We start from the raw sequence: 26823 nt of genomic DNA on the forward strand, positions 1-26823 counted from the left end.
ACTACAAACCAGACTGTCTAATTCACAAATGATTAACTGTAAAAAAAAACGGAAAATTTTCTACACAGGTTATATAACCTTTAAGGTTTTCTTTTACATAGTAATTGTCTTCTACTAGTAAAATTAAGCAATAACATTGGTTATTGCTCACAGATTTGTTTACTACTATAGTTAATTTGTTAGTGGAAATTTAGTGGAGACAGGGAGCAAACAAAGCAGAATTCCAATAGAAATGAACACCAAAAACACTCTTTAATATATACATATCTAGCAGATGCCTTAATCCAACCAGAATTATAAGGATTACTATTACTAAAATACAATACCTTACATTAGTGGTTTGCAACCTGCAGCTTCAGGGCCACATGTGATCTTTCAAAACATAAAAGGTTGCCAAACTGTAAATTGTCTGGGATTCTAAAAACCAAACAAACAATTTTCCTAATGTAAGGAACATTTTGCAACCAGTTAACCCATTTCAAAAGATTTAAATAAAAAATAAAGAAGCTTGTGGTTTCGCAATTGATGGAGAATTTGTTCCCATATAAGGCCAAAAGAGCCAAAAACAAATAAGATAAATAAGCCTGAGAATGCTGAAGTGTTTTAAGTTGAGAAGGTTCTTTAAACGAGATGAAAGTTTTCACTTGACCTCCTAGCATATAAGTACCATACAAAAGCATGTACAGCTTCTCTACATCTTGAGAGAAGCAGAACGAAAATGAAACCAAATTTAAACACTATTCACAATTTAAAGGGAGGGTAAAGTTGAAACCATGTGTGATGTTTGAATTCCCTCAGTCTTCATTCACTAGGAGACAAAGCACATTAAGCATGGACTTTAAAATATGACATGGTATGTTATTGACTTAAGAAAAAAAATCCCTTTACTGGTGTGCTAATTTAAACCAGTTATTGTTGGAATTAATAAATACATCATGCGTGCCACACTCTGTTTAAACCATCAGCTCCTTGAAGCTATGTATTAGAGGCACACCGCAGTTAACCTTGGAGGAGAAATAATAAAATTTGACAGTAACTGATGCCCCTATCTTTGAATCTCACTTGTAACCCCCCCAAGAACTAATTTATGATATTAGATTTAAGAAGCCATTGTCTGAAGGTTTTAAAACAAACAAATCGAAAAAAAAAAATCATTTCAGACTCTAAACGATATGCAGTTGTGGTTAGTTGTCTACCCCTGTCATCTATAATAAAACGCACATGAGTAAAAATATAGTGCACAGACACGCAAGCAAGCGAGGTCCGGCTTCTGCTTGAATGGAGACATAAAATATTGATCTGTATGTGAAACCGAGAAAATATTTGGTGAGCATTACTATTCTTGTGCATTCTGACTGTACAAGACAAGTTTTGTGTTCCCACAATAATGTCCGTTTTCCAAAATAAGCAAGATAATATAGTAGAGCTATGTCAGCTGATGTTTTGTGCTCCTGGAATTATTTGAAAAATATTCTGTTTGTTTTACATACAATCATTCCTGATATGTCTGACTTTTCCTACAGCACAATTTAGCTTTACATCCCTCTCTGACATTGTTCAGAGACCAGTGATGTATACAAGGTTAGTATACCTAGTAATAAAATGTATGATTTTCCTGCCCATTTATATACACTTACTGCCCAAAATATTAGAAACCCTCAAGAAGTCATCTGACAATGACCCTGCTCGAACAATAGAGTATGACAGGGTTCAAATATTTAAAAGCCTTGTAGAATATGTGCCTCATCCTGTTCTTGCTGATGAAAGAGGTCCCATTAACGTGTGGGGTTTCTTAATATTTTCAGTAGCAGTTCCATGGTATACTGCCTGGTATTACAATTTTGATTTGGGAACTTTGCTCCAACAATGAATACTCTACTATTAACAAAGACTAGATCTATGTTCGGTCAAAGTGACGGTGCCTTGCAAGAATATTCCGACCTCTCTCCATTGTTTCCCTTTTTTTGAAATTACAAAATGATGCATACACAAGTTTTTACCTAACTATTGCATTCAAAACTAGAATGCTCAAACTGAAGACTAAGGGGTAAGGGTCTTCATCTAAGGGTAAGATGAGATGCAGTAACTTTTTCATAGTGCTTTCTGCTTTGAATGGGAGGAGTGGTTGGTTGTGTATATAACAAATGTTAATTGCTACTCCAAATTGTCCGACCTGCAAGCTTTAAATTGGCAAAATGAAAGACTTTGCAAGGGTCTGAAAACTTTTGCAAGGCACTGTATTTCAGTGAGACAGATTAGAGAGGGGCAATTGAAATTGTGGGGCAATGCCATTTTATTAGCATTTCTGTTCAAAACATAACAGCAGCTAAATCACACATTTCTGGAATTTTTAATTAAAGCTCAACAAAAACAAAAAGCTTCAAGTAATCAGTTAGGTTCTCGTGAAGAATGTGCCTAACACAAAGCCACAGTGTAATATTGCAATACTGAGGACAAAACTGGTATATTAGGTATTTCTAGAAATCAAGAATAGTGAAATGATTATCATTTAGGTTTCAAAAACCGTCTCAAAAATGTGTTTTCCCGCACTGTTTCTTTCTGATCGGCTGTAACGTTTTTCCCCATTAATCTCCATGTATCAAGATCACAACAGCATGTGGGCTATACCCAACATTTTGTCTGTTGCTGCATACGGCTTGTGTATACAGTGTATTACTAGTAGCCTAAACAACTTTGGGAGGGGGTGTGTGTAAAGTGAAGAATTAATGCATTCCACCACTGGCTAAATGCTACAGTCCATTTGAGATCAATCCCAAACACCAAGACCACAAATAACCAAACATTCTGGGGAAAAAATATAAATCAAATTAAGTATTACTGTTATATGGTCCTTTTCAAAGAACAGCAGCATGTTTTTACATTGGATTTACAGAATTCAAATTCTGTTGAAACAATTTAGAGTACAATAACAAAAAAAAATCCATTCAAGATCCACAGCCACTTCATCCTATAGAAAGCTGCAGAATGCCAGAGCATAACCCAGCAGACAGGACACACACAATTTGCAGACACCAAGGGAGAAGGTTGAAGCAGCCAAACAAAACATGCTGAAGAATATGCTAACTCCACACAGGAGGCACACAATTCAAAAGGACCCACGACCTGTGAGGGAGCACTGCTAACTGCAAAACCACCTGGTTGCCCCAAAAAGCAATTTGGAAATACAGTATAGCTGCAAGCACAGATCATAAGTGACCAAGACATGACTTTCATGAGAAGTTAAAGGTCACGATAAGAAAATCTTTTATGGAAAAGTACATTTTATTTCCTTGATGGGTTCCAAATAATAACCATGACTTTATCATGAGTTGTATAACACAATTGTTCATTTATCATTATATCCATAAGCACATAAGGGGTCCCACAGTTACCATGGCCCTGTATGCATTCATTATGGAGTTAAATGGCATTTTATTTGGTCAGGAGGACCAGACAGGTCCACAACCTTACTTGGTTGCACAGTCATGTGACCAATTGGCTTTATTTGATAGAGGAATATTATCACCAAAGGCTGCTATTCAGAACAGCATTTATAGGCTCTACCTCCTACAAACTGTTGTTTTGATCTTGATAAAGAATTAATGGGGAAAGAAATTACAAGCAATCAGAAAGAAACAGTCTGTGACTATTGACGAGTCTACAACATTCATCTACAGATTTATTAACATGCATGAAAAGACATTAATATTAAGCCCATCCGAAATATGACTGTCTAATGAAAACTCTGCCTTTTAATGGAACATATGCCAAGTTTTGTTCTGATTGGCCGAGCACATTCAATGAAAACAAATCCAGTCAGTCATGGCATGTGACCTATCCACCTCTTAGACAAGTTTAAATCTTGGACATGAAGCAACATTGTGCAGCAGGTTTCCGATGTGTGCTGTTCTTGGTTTCAGAGAAAATAATTTGGGGGTATTGCAAGAAGCTCCTGTAAATTCACTTAACTGAGCCACATTTTGTGAACAACATGTAACCTATTGGTTCCTTTCCATATTCAGATCTATGCGAGCTCTGGAAGTACGAGATGTTATATGACACTGGCACAATGTACCGCCAAGACACAATGCTACTGTATATATACATATTACCTAGATTTTTACATTGATTAGTTTGTGACAGCCAACCATCTTATTATGAACATACGCTACATATTATTATGGATGTGTCATAACACAGTCCAATAGTTATAGACCTCTATTCTGCTTGGTTTCAGGGAGCAACTATTTTCAAGATTGCCAAAATTGACCTGACTGGTATAATGTACACTGTGACTACTTATCATTGGCCTTTCACCTGCCTATAATATTGCTTAATGTTTCCGGATTTCATAGGCATGTGAAAATTACAGAAGAAAAAATAATCCACACAAGCAACTTTGTTGCTTGGAACCTATTACACCTTTTAGAATGTCCTCAAAATGATATCTACCAGGTTATAATAATAATAATAATAAACTTTATTTTATATAGCGCCTTTAAAGGTGGCTTCTCAAAGCGCTTTACAGGATTGCAATAACAATAAATAAGAAGAGTATAACAATAAATAAGGAGAATACACAAGATAAGACACAATTACAATATATAGGGGAGACCGTGGATGGTGGTACTAAGAAGAGCAGAGGGGTGAAGAATGGAACCAGTTAAGTAAAGGCTTTTCTGAAGAAGAGGGTTTTGAGTCTGGATTTCAAGGAGTTTAGAGAGGGTGACTCTCTGATATCCTTGGGCAAAGAGTTCCAGAGCTTGGGGGCATAACAGGAGAAGGCCCTGTCACCCATACAATGTAGACGGGCTTGGGGGACAGTAAGGAGGGCAGAATTTGAAGAGCGGAGGTTGCGAGGTGGGGAGTGGGGCAATAATAGTTCAGACAGGTACTGAGGTGCCAAGCCATGCAGAGCCTTATAGGTGAGCATGAGGATTTTAAAGTCTACACGGAATTTGACAGGAAGCCAGTGCAAGGACTCCAGGACAGGAGTAATGTGAACACTTGCACTAGACCTGGTCAGGATTCTGGCTGCTGAATTTTGGACGTACTGCAGTTTGTTTAGAGTAGATTTTGATACCCCTGCGAGTACAGCATTACAGTAGTCAATTCGAGAGAATACAAATGTGTTGATCAGCTTTTCAGCCACAGTTAATGATAGCATAGGGCGTAGTCTTGCGATATTTCTAAGGTGAAAAAAAGATGTTTTGACAGTATGCTGCACATGTGGGTCGAATGTTAAGCCAGAATCGAATATAACCCCAAGGTTTTTCAATTTTGATTGAAGCTCAAGTACAGAGCCATCTACAGAAAGGGTTACAGGACTGGCTTTACAAAGTTGATGGGGGGTACCAATAAGCATGACTTCAGTCTTGTCGCAGTTGAGATGAAGGAAGTTTTGAGTCATCCAAATTTTTATGTCAGAGATGCAATTAGATAAAATAGAGACAGCCATGTCAGTGTCAGATTTGGTATGGATGTATATTTGAGTATCATCAGCGTAAAAATTAAAGCTGAGGCCATGTGATCTTAAAAGCTGACCAAGAGGGAACATGTAAATGCCGAAGAGCAAGGGGCCCAGTATTGAGCCCTGAGGGACACCAGACTTAACAAGACCAATTTCAGACCTGTACCCATTAAGAGAGACAAAGTGACAGCGATCAGTGAGGTAAGATTTAAACCATTTGAGGGCAGTGTCAGAAACTCCAAACACAGTCTCAAGACGGGAGAGTAAGATGTTATGGTCAACAGTGTCGAAAGCAGCACTGAGATCAAGAAGGATGATTATAGAAAGAGAACCAGAATCAGAAGCTATTAGAAGATCGTTGGTGACTTTGACAAGGGCCGTTTCTGTGCTGTGAAGTTGACGGAAGCCAGATTGGAGGGGTTCAAAAAGGTTGTTTGTCATGAGGTGGTTATGTAACTGAAATGTGACAGCATGTTCCAGAATTTTAGAAAGAAAGGGTAAGTTGGAGATGGGGTGAAAATTGTTAAGATTGTCGAGAGCCATGTTAGGCTTTTTTGGCACGGGGGTAATGGCAGCAGTTTTGAGGACCATTGGCACAATGCCAGCGCTCAAGGATTCATGTAAAATATTGAGGACAATGGGACAGAGAGAAAAGAAACGGGACTGGAATAAAGTGGTGGGAATGGGATCTAAGATAGATGTGGTGGGTTTCATGCGTGTAACTAGTTTGTTGAGGGATGCTGAGTCAAGAAGAGAGAAGCTGGAGAGAAGGGAACCAGAGAATTTGGATGAGGAGGGAGGAGGTATGAGGTTAACCAAAACAATGAAGCATAGAAAAATTCATTTCCACTCAGATATTTGTCAATCAGGTCATGCGTGACTTTAGGTTCTGCCAGATAGTCTCACATGCAAAGAGTTTGATTAAATCAATTTTTGACAAATACATCACTTGTTCACTGTGGACAACTGGTTACAATGTAGTCCCATTCATGGTTATACACACAAAAATATAACACTTATAAAGAGGCTAGGCTAGGCTGCTCTAGATGTAAGACATACTGTACACTGCTGTGCAAAAGTCCATGCTCTGTTTTCACTTTTTTATTGCTTTAAAGCTTGCAATAATGGCACTGTGACTTAACAATTAACATGTTATATACACAACCTACTCCACATCCAAGTATAGGAAGTATAAAACAAAAATAATTAAATTGATAATGTGCAATCATGACTTTCCATTTTCTTTCAAAAGTATTCTAAACATTTGCTGTGGCAAACCTTAACAAAATTAAATTGAAAAAAAATACCTTAAGGAACCATACCTACTGTAGTTTAGAGGGTCATTTGCAATAACTGTGTTTCACATGATTTCAGAATAAATGAGCCTTTGAAAGATGCCTCAGTCAATGAATTTCAAGCTAGAATTCAGAGTTAACAAAGCAATTCAGAGATAAAGATCCCAATGTCTCTTTGAGCATCCTGAAGTTAATCATTAGGCAGTTGGCGATACCCAGTCAGTGGCTAGATAAAGTTTTTCCTCCAAACCGAGCATCCGGACAAGAAGAAAACTGGTTAGGGATGCCGCTGCGAGCTTAACAATAGTGAAAGAGTTACAGAGTTCTGAGAGAGTACAGAGGCTGAGATGGGAGGAAATATCCATGAGTCACACGTTCATAGGTCTGAATATTTATGCAATCAACTATTTCAGTTTTTTCTCTTTCGTTTTTGTTTACATTTACTGTAACTAAAATACGAATTTGAATACAATACATTCATATATATAAATATTTGAATACAATACTAAGTGTATGCATCATGCTGTAATTTTACAAAATGGAACACCATAGGAAGAGTCTTAGGAATACTTTTGCAAGGTTCTGTAAATAACCTTCTTATATATTTTAACCTAGAATCAGAATACGACAGCTATATTATGAGATACTGGATCAGGAATTTGAACTGGAGACATTACTGATTAGAAATAAAAGACTTTTCAGTAGGACCAACATCTCTGAGATTTGTCTATGACATGCCACCTACCTCTTGAAGAATTGCTGTCTTTTTTATTTGCTTCTTAATCTATAGGACATTCTTTAAAGCAGTCAATAGACTTCTAAACAACATCCAATAGATTCAGGTTTGCTCGTAAAAATAGTAAGATCCCTACACAGATTGCTTTAATGGGCAAATAGTAACTGTGATCTACTGTATATGGTGGTCACAACATATAATGCGGTGTCTTCACAATAATGTCAAAACCCAAAGTGCAGGACAGAAATTTATTGTCCACTTCTTGGACCTTTAGACCTTCAGATGGGGATAAATGTAACGAATGTTCTACTTCATATAAGACTCTCTTTACAAATCTTCCTTAGGTGCAACAATTATTGTTTTAAAATGTTGATCATACTACCTTGTCGCAATCACAATCCAACACTTGATTGGAAAAAAATACACTTTTTCTTCAGATTAAGACATTTTGGATAAAAGGGAAAAGGGTTTTTGCCAATGAGCAATCATTTCAAGCACTGTCCCTGCAATTTGTAACTGGAAGATGCATCCACATTGATTGGGATCAGACATCGATGTGCTTAGCATCCTATTAAAAAGACTTTACTTTGGGTATTGTGGTACAGTAATGGTTATCTTTATTCTTCTTTCTGAGAGCTGTAAGGTCTTGTTTGAAAGTCAGGTGGTCATTCTTCAGATGACTTACTTGTCATTAAGCATTTCCTAGCAGATTACACATTTCCTCACATATTCCAAAAGCCTGGATTGACACTGGTCATCATTGCCAGCTTGTATTATGTCCACATCTGACCTGGACTAGTGTCTTTACAAATTTTGTGCAACACTACACTATGCATTTTCTTGACAACCTTTAATATTTGATTTCACTGCTGAAAACACAAAGAGTAGTTAGTTTATTGTTAAAGATATTATTCCTGTAGTGAATTCCTAAAGTATACATTCCCCATGTTTCCTTTCAGTTGCTAATTTAGTTATGGTGCTCTGGATAATAAATTAAAGCTGGAATAAGGTACAGATAAAATAAATAGGCAGTATTTTTACTGCCCCTAATGTTCTGCTATACAGTGACCTGGTTTCAATCATGACTGCTGTAATCACAAATATTCCACTGGTTTTCTAAGAGTTGCTTTCCTCTCAATGTCCCCTGACCCACTGACTCCCTGGGACACCACTGAATAATTCCAAAAGAGCTATCTGCAAGAGTCACGCAATACTCCCCTGAGTATTCACCCCAATCGAAAAGCAATATTTTAATGTCTTACTTTTAATTTGGGGGTCACATGTGTGTCGGATCGTGTTCCACCCTGAGTGCCTGTGGGAGGGAAGACGAGATATTTGAATTTTGCCAAAATTAAGAAAGAACAGTATAAATAACCTGGACATGTCAGGAAAGGGAGGAAGGGGGGAGGTGGTGCACACGCGGTCAAAGAGTGATGGAGGGGGTAGCTCCACTAGAGGGACAGGAACAAGCTGCACTTCTGTCAAATGTACTCTAACACTGTTGTATCACTTGCTGGTCTCACACAATTTTTTTTTAATTCATTTTCTGGCTCCAGGAACCACACTGTTGATCTAACCGGCCTTTCTGGAATGAAGATTTCCGAGAAACGAGGAATGCAGAGGGCCTTCTTGCGTGCAAGCGGAGAGCAGACTGAAAACAGCATCCTTGCGTGCCTGCCTTGTTTGAGGCCTCGATGGGGGTTCTGTCCTCTCATTACCTGTTTTTCTACCATTCTTTCTCCTTTTTTGTATTCTTTATTAACCCAACAGAACCCAGCCTTATTTCCATTTCAGGTGCTTTTCTATCCAGTGATAACAGAAAAGAGGAACGATTGCTTGAATCTCCAATAGGCGGCTTGGAGTCCAAGGGGAAAGCTAGTTTTTGAGAGTCTGAACCCAGCTACAGTATGCCGGCAATGGGACAGGATAGAGTCAGAGATTGTTACAATAAAGCAGATTCCCCTTCTGCTGGACTGCTATGACTTGACTGTGGTGCAGCACGTGTGAGCTCTCAAACCGACATGCAGACTCTACTCAAAAGAGTAAATGAAATACCAGATAATGTAAGTCTTGGAAGATCTATGACTCCTAAAAAAGCCTCTTGAGTGTCTACTAAAGTTTCATATTAATTTTTCAATTAATGCTGGTGTGGCTTTGGATGTTTTGCTATTTTACCACATGGGGGGGGAAGAAGGGGCTCTCGGAGAGAAAGAGAAAATATTAAGAATTGTATTTTGAAGGCTGTGTCACAATACCTTTACATCCCATACAAACACAGTTTGATCTATGATGCAGGGCCCTCCTAGTGAAGGAGATTCCAGGGATGGTGAGGTGCTCCAGGTTCTAATATTGGCATTATCTACTTATTTGAAAGCCATTGAGAGCTTCTGCAGTTCTTGGCACCTGAATTTTCAGCCCTAAGAATGACCTTCGGAAAGAAGGAAGATGCAGTCAGGTGGCCATTTATAGGAGTGCACAGGAATAAGTAAAAACAGGTCTAGCAAAGAAAATACTCTCAGAACGAAGACGGCAACATGCCAGAACCTTAAAATGAGAACAGACATCCATACTGTTCTAGGGTTCAGGCAGCAGAGTTTTTTTAACCCAACGAAAAGGTCTCTTTTTCCTTGTTAGACATTCATTCTCACATCAGTTCCCCATCCCCAGTCCGAATTTTGCTCTAAATAATTGTCACTGGCAAAAATACATTAATACACTTAAATACAATGGATATCAGATGACAGACATTTGCATTCAAATACTCTTTTTTTCACTACACTATAGACAAAGTGCTGAAATGCCACATTTCGTTAATACTAGAAGCAGCTGTTTATTATAGACTTTTGGTATTAATCCATTTCGAAGAGCAATATTAAAGGAGTGAGTGGTTCAGAAGGCACAAGGATTAACATCTGTCTTATTCCAATTCCTGAAAGACCTAGTCTGTTTTCACAGAAGTCCTCTCCACATGAGAAAAGCTCTGGAAGGATGACTGCATAGTTTAGTTTTCAAAGAAAATAAATAATAAGACATAACAAGCAGCCCTTGTCTGATTCCCATGTACTTCACCGAAACACAAACAGCTTTCAGCTGCTTTTTTTTCCCCAAACTCCAAAAAATCCCTGTGCATCCCCACCTGCAGAGTCTGCATGCACATGGAGAATTGTTTTAAAAAGATTTGTTTTCAGATGGTGTTCCTGTCTTTGGATTGTTGTTCTAACTGATAGGAAGCTTTTGGGCTTGTAAGATTCTGTATAACATGACCTGGTTTCAGTTTGAGCTGCCATGACAGATGACCTGACACTCTGAAAAGGCAGCCATGCGTCAATCAGTGCGGCATATTGTGTTTTATACGCAGACTAACTTCTTCAAAATTCTCAAATTAGACATACATGTGTCATAGTCAATTTATCATTATTCAACTTGAATAACGTATTTTTTTCTTGAAGGGGATACAACCAGTCAAAATCAGTCCTGACTAAAATATTGCTTACCATGTAATTCTACATATACATTGATTGGTGTGCTCTCCACTTGTTAGGAGAATGCTTTTATGAGAACTGATAATTACAGCAGCATACTGTTGCTAACTAACACCAAGCCCTTAGAGTGAGTGTTTTGTGCTATGAGGACTCTTTGCCAGTGATGAAGCAAAACCTAAGGTCTAAGTGAAGACCAGCAAGTGAGAACTAAGAAGGTGTGAATTTAGGACAAAAAACAGGAGGCACTTCTTGACACAAAGGCTTTTGAACATTGGAAACATGCTCTATGGGTGACAGGGCCTTCTCCTCTTATTCCCCAAAGCCCTCAAATTTTATCGCTAAAGATACCAGAGAACCACCTTCCCCGAGCTCTTTCAAATCTAGAGTGAAAACATTGTTTTGAAGGGCTTCTTCTTTTCCAAAAAGCACTTTGACAAACCACTTTTAAAGGTGCTATATAAAAGGGTGTTTGTTATTATTGTCACACTACCTAGCCTCAGTCAAAGTGGCCACTTGTCATTGGTACCCTTTCTTATGTTCTAATGAGGAAATATTTGCACAGAGCTTATGTCCAGTTTTACTTAGAAAAAAACAATGACTGAAAAGGGCCTGCTCCATGTTATCAATAAGAAACACTGCATGCCATAATCATATAACATAGGAATTTCACGTTATACTGTGTGCGAGTGCTTGGTGCTGTGAGAAGCCTGCACCAAGCAGCAGTATCTGTATGGCATGTGTGCTGTTAGTAATAAGAGGCAATGGCTTAATGTGCTGGTAATAAGAAACAGGGTGCACCTTGCTTTGTGTTCGTCCTGTGCACTCTGCCCTCCCGCTCTCGCTGGATCTGTTCCTTTATCAGCTGCTGTTCTTTTTGGAGCTCTCTGGACCCTTCTTCCCGCAGCCGTATGATCTGGGAATAATTCAGAAATCAGTAATCAAGCCCTTAAAAGTAAGTACACCTTAATTCACAAACCAAAGCATGAATCATATCTTTATGAAATCTGAATAGACAGCACAATGCACCTCAGCATCTTTGACATAATGATTATACAGTACATAACCTGGGGTGCTATCTGCATGGGGTTTGAATGTTTTCCCTGTATTCGCATAGGTTTCCTGTGGGTGTTCCAGTGTACTCCCACAGTCCACAGATATACTGGCTCCTAGGAAAACTGGCCCTGGTGTGAGCTTTTGCATATTTGTGTTTGTGTCTGTGCGTACCCTGCAATGGACTGGCATCCGATTCAGAGTGTTTCCTGCCTTGTGTCTATTGTTTGCCAGTATAGTCTCCGGCTTCCCCCTGACCCTGTATTGGATAAAGCAAGTACAAAATGGATGGATATATTTTGAGAACGGCTGGGAAAATTCTATCCAATAACATGCTAAACGGTATCCTTCAGAATCTCAGTTTTGCTTCTGAGGAACAACTGCCTAAAGAAGAGCAGACTACTATTGTAAAAGCCATGTCAGTTTAACACTAATGCCTACTGAAGTGACAACTGAGCACTGCCACCTGCTGGCTGTGTTTAATACAAATATCCTGTCTTCTTCAGAACCCCAAAAATATCTGCACGTAATGCTTGAATTTTTTTTAAGATAATGTATTCCAAGCATTGCATAACCCTAAAACAAAAAAAAATGGGTATATTAAACTATACAGGTTATGTGTTATCAATACAGTGCTGATTAGTGTTATTTTAAAAGAACACTTCAAGGCTTGAATAAAACAGACATACAGTATGCACACCTAGACAAACATAAATAGCCATGTGGTCACTTTAAAGTGCAATTTGTAATTCCTAAGAAACGGTGAAATTATTTTTAGTGTAACGTACAGCTAAATTCTTGTGGCAGTCCCTGATCTTTGACTTTGAGTTAAAAGTTTTCTTAGATTTCCTAAGCTCTCAAGTCTGTTTTATGTTATTTTATGCTTGCTATGACCACATTCAGAAACACCATACAATTGGTTCGGAATGAACTGCGCGCACAGTTCAAGTATGTAAAAAACAGGATGTTAAATAAACAAAACAAAAACTTGTGTTCCTCCTTGCTGTTTCTATCTAAAAGATTCAGACACTAAATGAGCTGGTGCCTTAATACTCAAATAATAATCACTGTTATTGCTGTTATTATACTGATGAAGATAAAAAAAAATATTATGGAATAAATAAAACAAACAGAATGCAATACTTTCAAAAATCAAAAGTAAACTGCCTTTCTAGTCACATTACTTTAATAACACTGCTCACCTCCTCTTCTAATGTACGTGTTATTTTAATTTCATCCTCTTCAGCAGCCTGAGCTTGGGCTTCCCTCTCTCGGGCCTCCAAGTCTGTGAAAATCAAGATCACTTTATTACAAGCAGGCGAGAAAGAGATCCTAGGTTCTTCATAAAATGAATCAGGAAAATCTTATTTTTTTAAGTTAAAAGATAAAAGCAGTTGACAAAATTACGCTAAACCACTGTTTCTCCTTAGAGCAGAATCCAGCCTATCCAAGTTAAAAAATTAGTTGAATGTTTTTTTTGTTTATTGTTCAAGAAATGAAAAAATATCCCTTCACCATGCTCTTCCAATTTCTGCAGCAGAAATAAATAATCGGATTTGAAAGAATATATTGTAAACATTATTTTTTTTATGTAAAACACACCACTGCAGTTTGTCTCTTACAGCATAATATGTGGAAGAGGCTTGTTTTTTTTTTTGACAGATACATAGGATCACAGGCATAAATTGAAGCTTTAAAGTAACACAAGTTACAACTTGGTCTGAAAAATAAAAATATGGATTTTATCAGGGTTTACATTTGGAACTTTTATCTGAAAAGAAACTGAAAAAAAACACTTCCCTTCTTTGGGTAGTAAGCAAGAACATTAAAACATGAATAAAAGTGTGCTACAGATATCTTCTTTTGACAATCGTTCTTTATCAGACTTGAAAACACAAAGTTTACCATTCAGAAATAAAAAATGTGGAAATGACATCTGTTAGTCAAATAAAATAACTGCATCATTAAAGTGGAAATGCAATAATTTAGCACATTTTGATTAGATTGTTTTGCACTGTACTTAGCCAACTTAATAACTCATCTAAACTAAAAACCAATTACAGTTTCCACAGACATCCTGCTTCCTGATAATAGACAATAGGTAAACAATACTGCACATTAGTTACGTTTTATTGCTATTTCCAATGACGGACAAATATGTTCCGAGGACAGAAATTAACAGAGGGAGATTTTCTGCAATAAATCATAAGAACAGCCATAACAAGAACCATAAAAACATTTGAAAATGCCATTTCTCATTTAGAAATCTCTAAGAATGTTGACAGTCACCAAATGTTTCATATTTTGTTTGAAAAGCAGATTCACCTTAGATAAGGTGATTTAAGTAAAAAAAAGTTTTAATTGAAAAGTACTCTGTTATATTTAACCAGCTTAACTAACATTTTCATAGTGAGGTGATAATGCTGTTGAAAACAAAAGTAATAATTTAGAAGACGCTGCTACAAAAAATGACTTGCAGAGATTATGAAAAAAAATTATCAGCAGCTAAATAATTTACAACATAACTTCAGTTACATATCCCATCTGAACAACTCGGTACCAAACAGCAAAAGCATTGCTAGTAGCAAAGGGATTTGAACCTGGAACCTTTTTTGAAGGCAGCCCATTGCCTTCATAGCTAAACCTCCAAAACCTTGCAATAAGTTTTTTTCCCAATATAACTATCTTCTCTGTAGAAGAGATTTAAGCATTAGGTATATTATCTGTTAACATCAAACTGACTTCGTGATATTTACAGCTTAGAAAGACACTTCACCTAGTTTAATCTTTTTTCTTTTGTCATCAAGTCTTCTGGTTCGCTCTTCAGCTTGCTTTTTCGCTTTGCGAACTTTGTCGTAAGCAGCCTGGGAAGAACATGAAGGGAAGAGTCATTTCAAAGTTAACAAGCAAAGCAGTGTCGCAGATAAGCGTACTTGTTTAAAAGTTAAAGTAAAGTAAAAGTCATTTTAAGAGTATAAATCCATGAGAAAACTGTAACTCTGAAAACATTTTTTCTCCAGAAATAACATGTACTCCACATTTTCTGAAATATACTGTTGGAGGGTGTAGATCTAGTAAGAGATGCAGTATCAAAGGAATGAAAAAGGGAATGCATTCTGTTTTGGATTTAAAGAAAGCAGTGCAAATTGAGCAGTGCAATGAAATGTCCTTTTAATGGACAAAGACTTTAGCCTTAAAAATCTAGTGCTTTTATGTTGAAAGTAATAAAGAACCAGAGAGGAATCACATTTAAAGATCACATACATTTCTTTTTTTTCTCTTTCCTCTCTAATGCAGGTGAACAAATACTGTGCATTCAAATACATTAAGATTTGGATAATCGAAGAATTTGTCAGTTCCAGGTGTTCATTTTGAATGTTATTCTTGTTACATTTTCTCACATTTTACAAAACAGCTCTCCTAACTCTGAGGAAGATTGATAAATTTCATGCATAACAAACCTGTGTCAGATCAGAAATTAATAATACTGATTGACAGCCAATGTTTACTTCATGGGAAGCTTTATTTGAACAACCACAGCTGGGGAAAAGGAGACTTAAGTTACCACTGAACCACGGTTTTGTTTTGCTTTTTAGTAAGAACATCCTTAGAACCACATGTGCGGAACAGAATGAATGGGAAATCAAACCAGAAGGCACCAGTTTAACAGGTCATTCATACTGAAGAAAACATCTTCAAATCATTACAAAGTGAAGAGTGGCATTTTTTTTCATTATGTCATCTGACATACAGGGTGTTCCTTAAAATGTAGCTGGCCTACTCAAAGACCTGTTGCTGTAAGACTGAACTTTAAGCTAGCTTCCAAAAATACAGAAGTGATCAGAAAAGAAGTCTGCACAACATTTTTAAAGTAGTGATCTATTCCAGAATGAGTTTTGCTTTGTCATTGTCACTGGCAGGCAGTGAAAACTAAAGGGAAATAATGCAGAATTCATGGAATACCAGCTACTGCACATGTTGGTTTGAAGGTAGATAAATGGAGATAACTGAGAAAATCTAAGAGTGGTCTACGGCAGTCTTACCCTGGCAGCAGCATCAGTGAGGATTTCTAAAGCCTGGGACAGCTGGTGGAAGAGCTCAGCTGAAAAGAAAGCAAAGAGCACCATCAGACAAAATACACCCAAACACCTCCCATATACAAAAACGGAAAAAACAAACACAAAATTAAATTCACACCACATGCATATGTAGAAAAGGAATCTTTAGTCTTGATAAGAATGACAATGCACTATTAAACCTGCAGGCCATGTTTTTATGTGTTCTGAAGAAAAATTGCATTTCATTAACCAAAGACCTTTCGCATCCCTCGCAGTCGAGCACTACCACATTAGAAACTAATTAAAAATAACATTGAAGGGTGGTTCCTTGAAGAGTCTGCATGACAAGAAACAAAAGTAACCCTTTCCATGACACAGACAGAACATTAAGAAGCGGTCATGTCCAAAAGCAAAACTTGATAAAATAAAGACAGTCGAATTAAAAGGCTTTTAAAGACATTCAAAAGGACTTATAACAGAGTGGGTGCACAAAACAAGGCAAGACAGGGGTTAAGCAATGAACAGAAGTGTACTGTTCATCGACTCAGTGCCAAACACGGCTGATATTAATTGAGACATTTCCTGCAAAAAACGTGCTTGAAGTCTCACGCAGACTGTTTCCTCTAATGATATGCTGTGAATTTTCTCACGTAAATTCCTGATTCTTTCTGTCAAACAGTGGGGTCCGCAGAAGGGCAGAATATGTACAATGCACAGCTAACCCCCAAACCTGAACCTGCCCCTTGCCATCGCTTGGGTTTAATAACTCTGTTGAGATTTTTTTTATATATATATATAATGAGCTGCAGGAATCTTAGGTTTCGCCTTTCTCCTGGCTTGGGGGAATACAGATTAATGGCGGGAATTTAGTACATGTGAGAGTAGAGTTACAGCCTCCTGTTAAGGGTTCAGAAATCTGTCGACTTTATAATGAAACATAAATAAACATGTCACGCTACTCCCAGAAATCACAGAATACCACAGAGGAATTCCAACCTGGAACTAAAGGAATTGTACACAAAGAAGAGCAGCCTTAGCTGAAGAGAGGTGCATTTACAGGTTTGTTCATGGGCTCACTGGGATCGGGCTTTGGAGCGGAGGAAATGACAAGACTCAGACTAAGGTTCCCCCTTTCTAGTTCTACACATGCTATTCTCAATGGCAGTATCATTGACAGAAAACAGTTTGAACAAATCAGGTTTTGTTTTACTGTTAATGTTCAGTGACAGAGACTGACATCCATCTTGAACAGTTAAACATCTTCATGGCCAGTCTCTCACACTAAAGAGTAGAAATTATGAAGTCTTAGAAAAATTAACCTAGAATATTGGGATAGTGTGGTTAGAGATAAAGACGTTGAAGCCATTTAGAGCTGCTCTGCACTCCCAAAGAAAGGCAATGAGAAAGCACTGTAAGAAACAATGGATAAATAACTTTAGTTCAAATAACTTTCAAACTGCCAAAGTGATCCTAATTCCACCACATCTGTCATTACCTTTTCCTTTAGTGTGACCGGGTAGCATCCCATTCAACCCAAGAAAATCCTAACTGAATTATTGCAAAGGTTCTGGCTTCCTAAGTTTTTGTTTGTTGTTTCTGTTTTTCAGAGAAAAAGATCCACTTGTGGGTCTGGAGCTGTCTTCCCCCTCCCCGGCCCTCACATACATACACATATCTTCCTTGTCTGTTAATCTGGCATAATGCAAAGAGATCCAGGGACCACAGACCTCAATGGAAAACATTCTACTGATTTTCAGGGTGCATTTTTCACATTCAAATTATATTTAAATTTCCGAAACTGATTGTTTGCATGTTTATTGGCATAAGGCCTCAGGAGAGTTTCAAAGACAGAAAAACATGCATCACCTCAGAGTGGCTACTTATGCAATTACAACCTAATATTTCTGGTTATTTCGCGGTCCTTTGGGCTGGGGCCTTAGTCACCAGAGAATTGCTGTAGCTGGTTAAGTTGCATGTTGAAGGCCAAACAACTCATGGGGATGTGGCCAGTCTGCAACCAGAAAGGAGTTTAAGAACTTTACAAATTACAAGTGCTTCAAGGCTTGGAGGGGTATCCTACATCTGTACCGATTTGTTTTAATTTATTTTTCAACTAGTATACTCCATACATTCTATAGCTAATAAAACAGAGAAGGTTTGGTAAATTTGGTCAATATACACTAGACATCTAAAGAAATATATCATTATTTATGGTGGGTAGCTGCATCAGCATGCGTCGGCTGCAAAGGAACAAGTAATATGCTGAAAAGCATGGAATAAACCTTTCCTTGTTCCTTGTCATTATTTTTACTATATGTGCATGTTTTTACAAAAAATTTTATTTTGGATATTGTTTTTGATATCATCTTAGTTAACTGATTCATGACCCATGACTGACTGAGATACACTTGAGTGACTTGAATAAACATTAAATCACCTCAGCACAAACACTACTAAGTTCATTTTACACACAGACTGGAATGCTTCCAGGCCGTAAAATGAAAAGCTACACTGGCCAAACTGACCAGGTAGAGAGGCTACAATGAGAAAAAAACCTTGCTGAACTACTGGTTTAGTGAACACAGCCTGGCCACAGAGGGCGACACAGACAAACCTGGCAGTCCAGAGAGGACCTGCTACGCTCCCACTGCCACTAGGGAGAAGCAGAGACAGTGCTGCACTTTCTGCTGCTCTGCAAGATATACCTTAGAGTTAGAGAGTCATTCTTCCCTCCAAAATAACCAGTAAACGATCAGAATTCCAAGTGTCACCTGAGTCAGAGTTTCCAGTCCTAATGGAGAAGGGGCCAGGAAACTCAATACAGCTAGCAGCCCTGTTTGTGATCTCCTGTTACTGCCTGAGGAAGAGCGAGGATCTAAAATAAATAATTAAATAATAATAAGAAGAAGAATACCATGCACCACAAGGGCACAGTGGTTAGCACTGTTATTCATTTCCAGGCCTGGGGTGCTATCTGTGTGATGTATAGATAACATCCCCATGTTAACGTGGGATTCCTCCAGGTTTCCTCTCATAGTCCAAAGATATACAGGTAGGTTAATTGGGTTAACTGGCCCTGATGTGCGCGTGTGTATGTGTGCCCTGTGATGATCTGGCATCCTCTCCAGGGTGTACCCTATCTTGCACATGTTGCTTGCCCTTGCAACCCTGAATTGGATGAAGGGGTTACGAAATGGATAGATAATAATGTAAATAATTGTAAATCTCTTGCTAATTCTTAATGATTTTGAAAGACTACAATTCCTCAGTCATCCCAATAAAGCTCTTTGAATTTGTAAAAAAAATTAGTTGATTGAGTCCATGGGATTAAATGATTTAACCTGTTGATTGTCAAGCTTAATGCACTTATCAAGAGAACAACACCTTAATGTCATCAGTATGATAGACTAAGCCCAGTCTTAAGTTACTTGATGTCTGGGTTGTTAATTTCTAACTTTGTAGCCAAATACAGCAGACTATGAGACACAAACATTTTTTTCAGGTCAATGGGGATGGGTATGACTCTCTAGTGATTGAGTGCTACACTGATCAAGCCCTAAGACATCACTTGCTGCCCTTTCTATGGGATGATCTTGATGTAACAATATTCCTGCAGTAACAATAACACACGTCCTTGCACTTCTGGTATAACATTTATATGACAACTTATGTCATGGATGCCCTATTTACCGGACATGAACCGGCAAATTTTTAAAATGACCTGAGGCAGCAAGTGACATACAGTATAGTGGTCAGAGACCCATAAACAAGCACATACAGTACTACTTTTCCAAGTTCTGTGAGTGGAAAGGGACAAAATCCCACAAAGAGCATCTGCTCTGCAACCCAGTGTAAACTACTGTATGCAACACAGATGTACAGCTTACAATGTTTTCAACAGTGGGTACACAGACATACATGTACTACTAGATATTCACAATAGACTCCACATTGTTTATCCCTGATAATCACAAATATTAATCAGCATTACATTTTCCCATATAATATATTTTCAATAGACTGTCACTATGCCTGCTACAAAAAAAAAACATTTTGTGATATTTTTCTTTTGCCGCTCGTTGATCCAGTTGCCTTCTCTAGCAAGTGGTGAAACCATTAATTTTGTTGTTGGAAAAACTTAAAAGCAAGGAAGGACAAGATTTTGTTAACAAAGGGTTAAAAGATAAACCACAAAAGCTTTGATTAATCTGATAGGTTTCTACAGTTTTGTCTACTCACCTGCTTTGGGGTTATCTGGGTTCTTGTCAGGATGGCATGTCAGGGCTCTTTGTCTGTAGGCTTTCTTGATCTTCAAGAGGCAAGATAACAAAAGCATGGTTAATACAGAGTCCTAAAAACTCACACTGAGAAGGAGTAAAGTCTGGTACTCATACAAGTGGGAACGTGCCAAATTAATTCTCATCGACAATCAAATCAAATTCACATAGAGTTTACACAGAACAGTTTCATGTAGGTATGTTCTGTGTCCTTCTACACATGCAAGCTATTATAGTGTTGTATACTGTTATTTTGCAGGGAAACGTGTTTCCCATGATCCCATTTGTAAGTGTACTCAACAGTACACAGTTTTCCTGATCAGGCACGCTGAACAAAAAATTGCTCTGATTCAGATAGTTAAATCAACTGAGCTGTGGGAACAGTTCACCACCACGCAGGTCTCTTTAAGGATATTGGAAAAGTAGTTTCCAGCACATTCTTTACAGCAGAACCTGAAAAACAGCCAAACTTGAGGTCCCTATAAAATAAGTTAAACCTTTATTACCAAAAAGAAAAAAAAGGCTGTTTTTAATGAAGCTCTTGAAAGATGATGGGTATTACTATGGGATGGGACTGAGGTTCATTATTCAGAAGAACAAAAAAAAATAAGGCGAAAAACTATGGCGCCCTACCTTCTGGCAAAAGGCTTAAAAGTCCTTATGGTAAAGCTCATTCAAGCTATAACAATAAACAATTGCAGACTCCTCCATTACATTTCAAGCTTAACCTTTGTAATAAGACATGAAAAGGGAATACTGACAGATTTTAGCTTGCAAGAGACCTCAGCTACTGAATACCGTTCTGACCTTGAACCTGAAGCTAGTAGCATGTGCCGTCTGTTTGTCTGCTGCTTTGACAAGAATGCCTAAATAGTACTACTCTATTATCTATGGAGAAAACGGAATAATAACCTAAGACGATATTTGCAAAAATGTGCAGTAGAGGTGTACAACTGCCTCTGATAGGATGCCACTGTACTTCAGACTATAGTGTGGAAAGAAACAAAAGCAATTGCTGGAAGCTTGACTCCGAGAAATTAACTGAAAAATAACCGATTTGTAAAATGCTCACGCTCCTCCACACACATTCCCTGAGAAGGCTGCCCAAGACTCTAAATATTAGTTACCATTTGCCCAAGTACCAAATAATTTTATTGCCTTATTGAGGCCTTTTATTTTAATATCCTGTGCGTCCCAGCACAGGATTAACATAATATACAGTACTGCCTAGTTTGGTTTCTTTCTCCATTCTTGAATGGGTAAAGCTACTATATAAATTTATTCAGCTGTCATTATTAGCCATTTATACAGCTGGGCATTTATGGTAGCAATTCAAGTGAATTCCAGGTGTAATTACAAAGCCCTAACCATGCCCCACACTTTTTTGTTATTAATTATTGATGGTTTAGTAACAGAGAAAAAAGTGATTCTCCTTCTCTGTTAAGCGCATAGTAAATAAGGGATAATACATGAACTTCACTCTGAAAAAAGCAGTGGCTCTGATACATATTTGTACATTACTAACACACATTTGAGCCACTATGATGCTGTGTTTGACAGAGGAAGGTGAAAACCCTCAAAGAAGACTTAAAAATGGTCTGAGGGGAGACTCCTGCCATGTCTCATGATGAAGCTGAAGGAAAAGGCTTATAAGTGAGGGCACCCAGTTCCAGAAAATGTGTGGAAGAAACTTATTCTGAGCTGAAAATGTATCCTCGCTAAGCAAGAACACAAGAATGAAGAGGAACATAAACCAGATTTATATGAGCATATTTAAAGATGTACCATATCAAAAAATGGGTAAATGCATATACATTGTATACATATGCATTATCTGCACACATACTAACCAACATTGTGGACAGATTTCGAGAAGGAACAGGACCGATGCTCTGAAAATGTGCAACCTATTATTTTTTAAGCAGTTTCTCAATGTGTGTATTTGCCACCATGACTGTACAGAGCAGTTTGGCAGTGCAGTTTCCTGACACTTGCCTTGCTAGGTCTAAAACAAGAATCATCCTTTGGAGGTACACTTAGCAGTCTCTCTGATTAAGGCAGTATTTGCCAAATGGGAAAACTATTTTAATTACAAAAGAACCATCAACAACCCAGAATGCGTATAGTAGGCAAATGTTTGTTCCTTAATGTATGGTAATAGATCTTAAAATACATTGCTTTATGTTCAGTGTGGCTCTGATGTCAAACCTGGGAAATAAACACAAGCTTAATGATATTTTAAAGTAAAACATTAATTCTGATCTAGTGTTATTAGCCGGTGATAAACAATCCCTAGGAGCAAGGCTGGTTGTAATTGTGGTTTTTGGTCTGTGGATAGCAAAACTCTCAGTCTTCGTGGTCAAGGAGATTAGTATTCTCCACCAGGTTTATTTTTAAACGCACTCTTAGCAGGGATAAAGGCAAATTTAATTCAAATTGCAAGGCATTATTTATTCCTGTTATTCCTATTTTTGAATTTTCAATAATTAGGGAACAATAAAAGAGACAATAAAATGTAGTCAGAGTCTAAGAAAATATTCCCTTTGTTTTTGCCTGTAGCAATTTGGAACCACACGACAATCATGGTCAACTGCAGCATTTTTTAAAGATGTATATCATCTTTCAGAAGAAGCCCACAACAAGAGGATAAGGAATGTATATACCTTTTAAAATTCACATTGAATAAAGAAACTGCACTCCTCTTAATTTTTCAAATGGTTAAATAAATTGTGATGAATGGGATTATCATAATTGTGGAGATTTTACAGGGAACATCACATTATGGCAAAGGAATGCTAAAAAGAACAACATTTTTCCAAATGGTATGAATTAAACAATAATACTGTACACATCAAAACAACTCGAAGTTCAATGTTTTCTGAACTTAAAGTTTTTATTAGAACATTTTATTTACACCTTCAAAGGCTTCTTTTTCAGGATCTCAGTTACAAGTTTCTTGACACTAACATTTTAGTCTAAAAAAAGCTAAATCTGAACATACTTTCAATTGAAACACAAGGATCTCACACGCTTGGCACGTCTGGAGTTTCGTATGATACGGTACGTTTCTACACATGCCTTTTCCATGTGTACTGATAGACGCTCTTGTATCTGTGGAATGTTCAACACGAACAGCCTCTAAGACCCTCCCGGATCAAGTCTTCCTCACACGCTCTTGACAGGTTTAAATCGTCTCAAATGCACCAGGCCGCAAGCTCCACTGGGACTGCCCGGGCCAGTCCTGAGACAGCCACAGCCGGGGAAAAGCAGAACAGGACATAGTTTGCTAACAGTTAACAGCAACGTGTGCCTTTATCCTTATAATCAGTTTCGACACAGTTCAGTTCCAGGGCTTTCAGAAATAAAAACATTGTTAAAGCTCCCCAGCATCGCTGACTGGTACTTAGGCACTTCCTCCAGAGACAGGTCTGACACGCAGAGTGCTGGCCCCCTGCCAGAGAACCCTGGCTCCCTCGCGCCTCGGTCTCCATCTGTTTTCAAGACAAGCCGGCCTCCTTTCCGCAGAGCCCGTCAGACTCACCTACCAGTCACCCACAGGACAGGCAAAGAGCAGTAGCACAAAAGCCCCAAGGTCACAACTCCCAGAGAAGGAAAACCCTGATTATAGGCTACAGCAGCTCGACATCAGCTTGTTCTGATTAAAAACAGTGCTGTATTTTTACTTTTTCAAAACAACACATAAGAAAAATGAACATCCAGCTATTCAGCCCATCTAGTTTGCTCAGGTAGTGATAGCTCTATTGATCTGAGGAGGTCATCCAGATGTTTTCAAGGAAGTGAACACGTTAGCTTCAACAACACCGATGGATAGCTTATTCTAAGCTCCCACAACAATTTTGTATAAAGAAGTAACTAATCAAACTAATTTTCAATATTAAATTAACTACTCTAGTTTCCATTTATTTCCTCAAGTTCACGTTTAACTGTTGGTCCTGAAGAAGCTCATTGGATTGACTTTGTCAATACCTTTGAGGATTAAGAACAGCTGAATGAAGTCACCTCTTAGTTATGACTGTCCACGATTAAAGAAATGTAGTTCTTTCAGCCTGTAAGTAATATACTTGGTGGCTCTTCTTCCAGAACAACAATATACTTTTGGTGATCTACAGTAAAAACGAACACTCTTAACCTCGTATCTCAATTTGTGTAATCATATCAAATCTTTACTTAGACTGTATCATTATTGATATGCATAAAGGTTCTTCTAGGGCAGACTGGCAAACTGAACTCCCAGTTGTTATTCCTAATTGATCCATTTCATTCAATTTGACAATTCAGGATATGATAAGAACCATCTCTACCAGAACTATCCATACTCTTCTTTCAATTTCAATTTTTTTTTCATTTTACACACAATAAACTATACTGCCTTGAAGCATCAATATCAATTGAGAAAAATAATGCAAAAAAGCTCATTTTACTCCACCAACATAAAATTTCCCTTTTCAAATCTCAATTTAGTTTACAATTCACCTGCCTGAGTCAAATTAGCACCCCAGTACTGTATAACAGGGGTATTAACATGAAAAAGAAAAGCCACGAAAATGATGTAATGTGTTTTTCTAACCAAGAGGTGACCTGGAAATTGTGGCTTTTTAACTGCATGTTTTCGGCACTGATGCAAGCTTGAGAGCAAGCCAGATGGATAATGATCTTTCTGTACCACTGACCATGGGCACAGAAAAAAAGAGGAATAAAACAGCAGGAAAGAACACAAATATTTATTTGTGGTACAGAGCCTTGCTGCGCTATTGCTCTAATTGACCAGGAACAACCCTGCTGGGAAGTCTCTAACACAGGCCTGATGTTAGCCGGCAGTAAATTAGAGAGGCTGAGCCATGCGGCATGTCCACACACTGCCTTTTCTACCACCTGTCTAGCTGTCCAGTGGGCACCACCTTAATGGATGGACACAACACTGTCTGTAAAGTTAATAGACTTTGCTCTAAGTTGACTATAAGACCGTGACACAGTATACGGTACTGTAAAACAAGATGTTTTTCTTTGTAATATACTTAATTTTAGGAAGGTAGCTGTACCTTCTTAATCTTACACTTGTATTAACTGTCAAAGATGCAAAATGCATAACTCTCCTTCTATATGCATTTCTGAAACAGTGTGGGTCAGTTCTAATTATGCAGTTGCAGACATAAGTATTGTCTTCCTTGACTTGAAACAAAGCTATTCATTTCAGAAATACTGTTCATGAAAGTGTATACTAAGAGGCATACAAAGTGATCTTTAAATTTAACACTAGTTACATTTTTAATGATCATGGTATACAATATTAATGCCAAGTGAAATGATTTCAGAAAAATGATTTTAACTTTCCAGGGCCATTAAAACTCCCAGTGCATTTCTCGAAAAGAGAATCACGGCTTCCTAATAATCCACATCTAGGGATTTACTTCATCACTCTCTTCTCCCGAAAAAGAGCTAGCTGATGTGGCTTGAGCATACTGCACCCTTGAGCTGTTGCATCACCGAGGTGGTGGATTACCTGTAAAGTGCTTTTAGTGGAGTGTCCAGAAAAGCATTTTATTTATTTTGTTTATTATTATTATTATGACGACAACTCTACATACTAAAGGTTTCAATCAAAAACTTTTCTCTCTAACAGAAGGGCTGCAGTAGTAAGGGCCTAGGAAAAGACAAAAAACAAATAATGCAGGGGAGTGCATTCCTGATCCTCAAGGCTGGCATGTCTGCAGATTTTAAGGGTCTCATTAAAGCAGTATCACCTGATCAACTAGGAGACATTGTTCAATTAGTCCAGTTTAGCCTTTAACCAGCTGGTTTAGCTCACTAAGCACAGAGTTGGAGTGAAAACTCACGGACACACTGGCTGTCTAATTATTGCCTCTGGATTAGTGCCACAATTGAAAGTCATGTTTTACAGCAGTTCAGAACTTACAGTACGTGTATGTGGTGAAGAAGTGATGCAGGATTTATGAACCTCACACAAACATTTTCAGTTACTGCTTATGTCCTTAGAGCTGAAACCCAACTTGGCAGGTACAGAACACAAAGCAAGACTGCTCCCTGAACACATAGCCATCAACAAAAAAATAATCTAGTCAAACTTAGTCAAGATAAGGTGAGATAAGGTGGTTACAGAGTAGAGCAGGTGTCTTAATCAGTCCTAGTATAAGCAGTGTAAAAGGACCTTATATGTAGGAGTACACAAAAACTCCATCTAACAAGTAAAAAAACAGCGATATATAAAAGAGAAAGAGGTATAGAGTATGGAAACATAATAATAGTTTCAGAAAAGAGAAATCAAAAAGAATCCAGGACTCCAGGAAAAGAATTAAGGGAGTGTAGTCTATTTTCAAGACCTGTAGTGTGGTTTGATATGCAGCGCTTGGTACAGCTAAACCGACTAAAACGTATTATATATATATCATAAAGTATACTAGGATCTCCCAGACATA

The 26823-nt window shown here is 37.8% G+C and overlaps 1 protein-coding gene across 2 annotated transcripts in view; it reads right to left on the minus strand.

Annotated features, from left to right (window-relative positions):
* The window catches only part of dnajc17 (DnaJ heat shock protein family (Hsp40) member C17), an 86154-nt gene that overhangs the window by 48645 nt on the left and 10686 nt on the right, over nt 1–26823 (minus strand). For both annotated transcript variants that reach the window (XM_088925977.1, XM_088925976.1), the window contains exons 2-7: nt 20331–20400; nt 16077–16135; nt 14810–14897; nt 13236–13318; nt 11782–11896; nt 8764–8813 (exon numbers count right to left, since the gene is read on the minus strand). In XM_088925977.1, the coding sequence (XP_088782103.1) occupies nt 8764–8813; nt 11782–11896; nt 13236–13318; nt 14810–14897; nt 16077–16135; nt 20331–20400 (465 nt within the window). The remainder of the gene's footprint in view (nt 1–8763; nt 8814–11781; nt 11897–13235; nt 13319–14809; nt 14898–16076; nt 16136–20330; nt 20401–26823) is intronic.

This window comes from Atractosteus spatula, chromosome 9, assembly GCF_055471065.1.
Source record: "Atractosteus spatula isolate fAtrSpa1 chromosome 9, fAtrSpa1.hap1, whole genome shotgun sequence".
Lineage (NCBI taxonomy): Eukaryota > Metazoa > Chordata > Actinopteri > Semionotiformes > Lepisosteidae > Atractosteus > Atractosteus spatula.